The sequence below is a fragment of the Cibotium barometz genome, chromosome 52, assembly GCF_041138505.1.
Source record: "Cibotium barometz isolate CiBa-2024 chromosome 52, ASM4113850v1, whole genome shotgun sequence".
Taxonomy (NCBI): domain Eukaryota; kingdom Viridiplantae; phylum Streptophyta; class Polypodiopsida; order Cyatheales; family Cibotiaceae; genus Cibotium; species Cibotium barometz.
Genome location: NC_141097.1, coordinates 20,836,399 through 20,844,287, shown reverse-complemented (window position 1 = coordinate 20,844,287; position 7,889 = coordinate 20,836,399). Strand labels below are relative to the sequence as shown.

Here is a 7,889-nt window from a genome sequence, read left to right as displayed (position 1 = left end):
ATGTGGAGTTGGTTGATGAAAGCCATCTAGAAAGAGAAATAAGGAATTCCTGCCTTTGGCTTGCGTATGAAAGAAGTGCTTCTTTTGAAGGGAAGTACAAATTCCTTGACAACGCAATACCTTAAAAATTGCATCTAAAGTTATCCTTCAAATAAAGCCTTCAATTGGAAGGCTAGATTGAATATTATTTACTTAGGGAGAAGGCTAGATTGAATATTATTTACTTAGGGAGAAGGCTTGTAAAATGCCATGGCAGCTAACGGTAGACTGTAATCTTCATATGCTTAACATGGCCACCACTGTTACCACCACGCAAGGCATTGCTTCCTGTATTTCCCCATGGAGCAATGCCACTACATAGAGCAATTGGCCCTTGTATAACTTAGCAGGAGGTCTGTTACTTGGTTTTGGGGGGGTCCAAAGATGAGAAAAGACAGGGACAAAGATACATCAACTCCATGTTCATCTGGTTCAGGAGCATGGATAGAGATCAAGTCATTGCTCACTGCAATGCTTGTGTTGGGCATTATCCTTCTAACTGCTGAGATTGTGCTTAGATATAGCAGACCAGGATGCTCTCTTACCCAATTGGAGAACTCCATGGGAAGCTTATCGATCAGAGAAGGGAGAGAAATCACACGGGATTATCAGAATTCTGATAAGATTGAGATAATCAGCCACGAGAAAGAAGACAAGGTGGATAATTTGAGGGTGATTAAGAGGGAGTTTAGGGCTTTTGGGTCTGCTGCATCTGTGTTTGTGGAGTTCGGGGCGTATCGAGGTGGTGATAATAGCTTTGCTGTGGTGGGTTTGGGTTCGAAGCCGCTTCACGTGTATGGCGAGGCCGGGTTCCAGTGTGAATGGGAGCCGGCCAAACACTCGTCCGGGCGCCTTCTGAGGGGGAGGGCGGACAAGCTGCTTCCCGACTGGGGCTATGGGCGGGTCTACACAGTGGTCGTGGTGAACTGCAGTTTCGGAGAGGCCGTCGGGGTTGACGGCTCGGGTGGCAGGCTCATACTGCATGCCACGTCCGGAGATGACGTGGAGACATTTGTGGCATTGGAGGAGGGCGAGGGGTCGTATGTGGCCAGCTCAGCAAATCACAGCAACCCCTCCACGTATGATTTTCTGTACTGCGGATCCTCGCTGTACGGGGACATAAACCCGCAGCGCATCCGGGAGTGGCTGGCATACCACGTCAGATTGATGGGCCCAAGGTCCCACTTCGTCTTCCACGATGCAGGCGGGTGAGGCCACGTGTGCGCCAGGTGTTGCTGCCGTGGCAGAAGCTGGGCTACGTCACCCTCCACGACATCACCCAGCAGGCCAAGTTCGATGGCTACTACTACAACCAGTTCCTTATTGTCAACGACTGCCTGCACCGCACCCGCTTCCTTGCCAACTGGACCTTCTTCTTTGACGTGGACGAGTACCTGTACATCCCCCCCCGCGACACCCTCCACTCTGTCATGCTCTCCTTCTCCAACTACACGCAAATCACCTTCGAGCAGAGCCCCATGTCCTCCACGCTCTGCCACGCCACTCACATCGACAATTCCACGTAAGCTCACCCCCCGCCCTTTCCATTTTTCAAATGCATTAGTATAGAGAATGGCCCTCCTCTAGTTCTAAGGGTGGCTTCACAATAGGGTGGTGGTCGGTTGAGGGTGCTCCCTGCTGTGAAGCCACCCTACAATAGCCCCATATGCTTCCCCTCCGTCTACACATAATGTGAAGGAACGGTGGTAGAATTCCCTAATGGACATGGATTCTTGCCCCTCTAAGCCCAACCCCCCCCGCCCCCCATTGTTAGTTCTAGTATCTTAAGGTCTCTCTCTCTCTCTCTCTCTCTCTCTCTCTCTCTCCCCCCCAATGAAGACACCATCAAATTTGGTGTCTTCATGCCCCCCTCCCTCCCTCCCTCCCTCTCTCTCTCTATCTCTCTCTCTCTCTCTCACACACACACACACACAAATGAAGACACCATCAAATTTGGTGTCTTCATGCCCCCCTCCCTCCCTCTCTCTCTCTCTCATACCATCAACTTTGGTGTCTTCATGCACCCCCTCTCTCTCTCTCTCTCTCTCTCTCTCTCTCTCTCTCACCCACACCCACACCCACACACACACACACAAATGAAGACACCATCAAATTTGGTGTCTTCATGCCCCCCTCCCCCCCCTCTCTCTCTCTCTCTCTCTGCGTGTTGAGCATCCTCCTATTCTCATTGCAAATGCCCTCAACACCTCCTCCTATTATCACTGCAAATCAGCACCTCCTCCTATTCTCATTGTTGCAAATGTCGTGTTAGCCTACATCCTTACTTTTTCCTCTTGTTTTCTTAAGTCAACATATACATACAATCTTTCTCTAAGCTTCTTTTCGTAGGAAAAAACCAAATAGAGCATTATAGCGATGCACATGTTATAGGGACAAATCAAGAAAGTCATTGAGAAATCATGTAGATGTTTAAACATCTCTATGCTCATGGCCTCTTCTAATACAATGTGTCACTAATCTTTCTTTTTCTCCTATATAGCAGCCACTCATGGGGATTCGAAAAGTTACTATACCGCAACATCAAGAAGGGTTTCAGATGGGACCGCAAGTATGCACTCCAAGCTAGGAATGCATTTGCTACTGGTGTTCATATGTCAGAGAACATTGTTGGTAGGACCCTTCATACAAAAGGACCCACCATCAAGTACTACCACTACCACAATACTATCACCACAAAAGAAAGTGATTTGTGCAAGGAGCTTGTTAACACCACCTCTACAAAAGTAATTGTCTACTCAAACCATGATCCTTTCAAGGTTGACTTAGGCCTTCAATACTTTAAACAAACTGTTAAGGACTTTGAGCTTCAGCAAATTGGACCTCAGCCTCTCTTTTCCTAGCACCCCAAGTTTGGTATCTAGTAAAACTTCTTACATAGCAAGTTGGCAAGGCCAAGTTGATCTCCATGGTCTTTGTTGAGCTGCCATAGGTGGCTTCCTTGTTGAAATGTTGGCTCTTCATTGTTGGTGAGTGGCAAGTGGTTCACTCATGTATTTGAGAGGAGGAAATGTGTTCTTATAGATTTGTTGATTGAGGGGAGGTATGTGGTCCATTATTCATTATTCAAAGGTTAGATGATTCATTATTCAAAGGTTGTTTGGTTGTTAGTGGAATTGTAAAAGGTGAAGAAGATTATAGAAAAAAAAAGATTCTCAGAGGATAATAGATTTTGGAGGATTGAGGGAATTTAAGAAAGTTGAGAAATGGTAGGAGAGAAATCAGAAGGATTTGACGGAGAGAAACGCATCAACAATGCTTGCATTTTGCATTCACGATCGTGAACAACCCAATAGTTCACATCCATCAGGACAAAAGAAATATATTTATTGAAACCTTATTATTTGTCAACCCTAACCATCATTATATTGCATCCTCAAGATCATAACCCATCACCATGGCATCTAGGTAACTTGTAAACTTTTCATGTAACACTAGGCAGCCCAAGCGCATATCATTGGTTTCAAGGCTTTTACAAGCATTTGGCCTACTTATGACATAACCTTGGGAGCATCTTTAGAGAACTTACAACCTAAAAAAGATGTGATTATAATATATAGAAGATGGGTTTCTTACATATGAGTATGGACGTTGTTGATGAGGTGTACAAGTTAACAAAAAATAATTAACATTTTCCTAATCACAAAGATGTAAGACTCATTGTATTCCTTTAAATACCTTGGAAGCTAGGACTTTTGAAAGAAAAAGGGCCCATTAGCTAGAGTTTAATTTTAAATATAATTGACCTCATTTATGAACACTTCAATTTAAATATAACAGTTGCCCACTAGCCTTACCATTTATAAGTGATTAAGTGCTAAAAAGCAACCTAAATTGAGAGATGAGGCTCTAACTGTAAATTGCCAATGATAAAATTAATAAAATAGATGTTTTTTTTTGTAATAATCCTTGAGTTATTTTTTAAAAAATCCACTTATGGGATTTTTGCTTGTGCTTTTATTTTTATTTTTGAGCTACTTTTTGGATTTACACTAGTCAAAATCAACCAAAAGTGAAGGGTAAAGTCTCTAGGCTGATAAGAGATGTGACATGGGAATAGCACCTCTTAGATTCACAATGCCATTGAGGTTCTACCAAAAAAGATTAGTTTAAATAATCTTCTAATGCAATCCTAGGCTCGCCTTGGCTCAATAGAACAAAGGAAATTTGAGGAATCAAGTGGGGTGACAGGAAGAAGTTCCAAGGAAAGAAAGAATTAAAATTTGATGGAGTTAGGAAGAGGTTCCATAAGCTTTCTTGAGGATTTGGAAAGGCCCTACCTGGATATGAGAACTATTAGTGTTCTCATGACCTTTCTTGAGAGGATTGAAAAAGGGCAACACTACATATGTTATCATGTCAATAGTTCTGAGATGTGACCCAAACCCTTCAATATGCACCAAGATTAGCTGCACAAAAACATTTCTTCTTTTTATTAGAATCAATTCCGTAAGTGCAATTTTGGGGTTCTCCATATGGAGGGGCCTGACTGACCTTGCTCTCAAAGGTTGCAATTCCTGTTATTTTAGAATGCCAGATTAAGGGGTAAAATCGCAACATCTCACCTGATCCTTTGGCTTGTGTTGAAGTCCATTATGTACTTCCATCATACATCAAGGTGCTTATCATTCTAAATCACCATTAAACATGGTGGCATGATCAACAAACTGTAAAACAGCACATGCCACTTTTAACTTTATCATTCTGCTGGCATTGCTAAAACTGCAAACCTTGGAGGGTCCCATGACAGCATATAAAGACTTTTAGTTCAAGGCAAACTTCTCTGTCATGATTAGCCAACAGTTCACAACTCCCAAAGTACAAGGCAAGCTTGCATGCCTTGGATAAGAAAAGCTGCTACTGTGAGGACACTGTTGAAATCTGATTACAGGAACAGACGGTGAGGAATCATTTCACTGAAAGATGCTAGTGGGATGCTAAACCTTGCAGGCTGTCAAAACATGCTCATCCATGTGATAGGGCAACAGGCCAAACGCTGTTTAGCTGCGTACATGGAACCATGATTGAATCTACCCAAGAGGAATATATGGGCGCTAGTCCCTACTGTAACCAAGGAGAATCCCTCACTTAGTGGGTTGTTCAAAAGAGCCAAGCATAAGGTTGGGTGGTCAGTTATATGTTCTACTCCTTTTGTTTCCAGAACTCAAATGCTTTGTGTCATCCAGCACAAGTTGCAGCTTGGGAGATACTAACCTAGAGAAACCAGCTTCCTCTTTACAGTAAGGCAAATGCATTGCAACATATATGCTTGTAGCACTGCAATTAACTCCATGCGCCCCTGCTTCCATGTCCGGCACAGGACCTGCCTCCCTCATTTTTGCTTCCTTCAATGTACAAGTGATCAAGATATGCCCTAAACTGCAACCATACCCTCCCTTATGCCCATGCTTTTACCCATGGCTTCCTTTTCTCTTTTCACATCAACCCACCTCCCATTTGCAGCATAGATATTTGACAGCAGCGTGTAAATTGCCATATCCTTTGGGCCTGCATCTAGTAGATGTTCAGCTGCCCACTCTGCTCGTTTCACATCTCCATGCATCCTGCAAGCAGCAAGAAAGGTCCTCCACACTGGGGCATTAGGTTGAACAAGTAACTTGGAAATCATGTTCGCTGCCTCAGCTAGCCGTCCAGCCTTGCCAAGCAAATCGATCATGCAGCTATAGTGATCAGTTTCTGGAGCAAGGTTGTAGTCTTTGACCATGGAGTTGAAAAAGAGGCAACCCTCATCTGTTAGACCTGCATGGCTGCATGCGGAAAGAATACAAATGAAGGTCACATTATTGGGCTTCCAACCTTCTTGCTGCATTTGCCCGAAAAGTTGGAGGGCCTTCTTACCATGTCCATGCTGTGCGTATGCAGTGATCATGGTAGTCCATAAGACCAAATCATGGTGGTAAGCATTGTCAAAAATTAAGTATGCATCCTCTACAGCCCCGCAATTGCTGTACATAGTAATGAGTGCACTCCTGATAGCAACATCTGCATCTAATCCAGTGTCAATAGTGCATGCATGGATTGCCTTCCCCTCACCTAGGACTGCAGGTGTGGTGCATGCGCCAAGTATAGAAAGAAATGTTACTTTGTTCGGCTTGAAGTTTTGTTGTTGCATCTCTTCAAACAGCCATAGCCCCTTCTGACATTGCCCATGCTGAGAGTATACACAGATCATAGCATTCCATGAATCTACATTGCGATGATGCATGTTGTCAAACACTAAACATGCATCATGCAGAGAACCACACTTGCCATACATACTGACAAGAGCATTCAACACTATGACAACTGACATATACCCATTTGCCAATATGGATGCATGGATCCCCCTACCCTCTAGCAAGGCTTCATGGTTGGCACATGCACCAAGTATACTGATGAAGGTCACGTCATTTGGCACAGTGCCATGTTGCTCCATTAGTTTGAAAAGATGAAGGCCTGCCATATTATGGCCGTGCTGACAATAGGCAGTAATCATGGCAGTCCATGAGATCACATTTCGGTTAACCATTCCCTGAAAGACTACACATGCATCCTCTAATGCCCCACACTTGCCATACATATTAACAATAGCATTTTTAACTCTAACATCTACATCTAATCCAAGATTAATGACGTAAGCATGTACGACCTTACCGATAGCCAAGGCAAGCGGTGTGGTGCATCCGGCTAACACGCAAATGAAGGTGACCTGGTCCAGCTGTATGCCATAATGCAGCATGTGTTGAAGGAGTTGGATGGAGTCCGTGATGTTACCACACTCAGAGTAGGCGGTAATCATGGTATTCCATGATACCACAGTACGGTAGGGCATTTTGTGAAAGACAATGCATGCATCATCAAGGAGGCCATGAGTGTGGTACATGCCAATGAGAAGGTTTGATAGAAAAAAATCTTGATTAAATCCTAGCTCAACTATTAACGAGTGCAGGTGTCTTCCCCTTGGAAGGGAGGGGCAATTTTGGATAAAGGAGGCGATGGAGTACCTGTCTAGGAGCTCATCTGATGGATGGATGGATGCAGGCTCATCTTCTATGTGTTTGGCATGGGGTATACACATAGAGGGCGTCCACCCACATGGGTCTTCAATGCGTTTGGTGTGAGGCTTCCACCCACATGGGTCTCTACGGGTGCGCCTGCCTTTGGCAGATAGCTGTTGTAAACTAGGATGCCTGTGCCTGTTCAGAACAGCCCGTGCTGCGATTCCACTGCCCAACACTGCCCTTCTCGTAAGATTATCTTTGCCATCTTGTGTTGCAAGCGCGCAAGACGAATTGCTTCCTGACTGCGCTTCCATTGCTTCAACCCATCTCTGCCTCTATCAAACGCTCATCAATTCATTTCTACACAAGGCAGCTCTTCCTCCTCTCATAGTAAAGGTTCTGTTAATATTCTTTATTCCTCTATGGTTTACCCTATGATTTTGGGAGCCCTTTGTTTTTGAAGTAAAGATTCTCTTAATATTCTTTTATTCTCTAATATGGTTTACCCTATGATTTTGCCCTATGATTTTGGGAGCCCTTTGTTGTTGAAAAAAATCCTATTGGCTTGCCTTTTTTCGACATATTGATAGTTTCTACTAGTATTTATCATGTGACGACGCTACATAATTAATCCACTTCAAAAAATTACACACACAGATGACAAAGACAGTGTTCATCCAAGAGAACCCCCAACACAAAGAGTTTAGAAATAGTAGTACTACAATTCAAATGACCTTTGCACAAATCGATCATAAAAGAATTTTGCAAAATGAGGTTAAGTAGCCTCATCCATATCACCCATGGTTTTCTAAACTTGAAACCTTCTTATTG

General features: G+C 43.7%; 2 protein-coding genes across 3 annotated transcripts; one reads left to right on the top strand and one right to left on the bottom strand.

Annotated features, from left to right (window-relative positions):
* The first annotated feature begins 359 nt into the window (after positions 1-359).
* LOC147608937 (galactan beta-1,4-galactosyltransferase GALS1-like) lies at positions 360-3,142 on the top strand. The gene is given in 3 exon segments (XM_086788244.1): positions 360-1,246; positions 1,249-1,561; positions 2,540-3,142. Coding segments are annotated over 3 exon segments (1,497 nt in total). The 5' UTR covers positions 360-423; the 3' UTR covers positions 2,901-3,142.
* A 1,320-nt stretch (positions 3,143-4,462) lies between these two features.
* On the bottom strand, positions 4,463-7,515 carry LOC147608936 (pentatricopeptide repeat-containing protein DOT4, chloroplastic-like). Of its 2 annotated transcripts, none has more exons than XM_086788218.1 (2): positions 6,712-7,515; positions 4,463-6,597 (listed from the first exon to the last, which is right to left on the bottom strand). In XM_086788218.1, the coding sequence occupies exons 1-2, from the start codon at positions 7,370-7,372 to the stop codon at positions 5,432-5,434; spliced, it is 1,827 nt and encodes a 608-aa protein (XP_086644344.1). In that variant the 5' UTR covers positions 7,373-7,515; the 3' UTR covers positions 4,463-5,431. The 2 variants fall into 2 exon arrangements, with proteins under 2 accessions (XP_086644344.1, XP_086644346.1); XM_086788220.1 differs by having other exon boundaries at positions 4,463-6,264; positions 6,712-7,514.
* Positions 7,516-7,889: the final 374 nt, after the last annotated feature.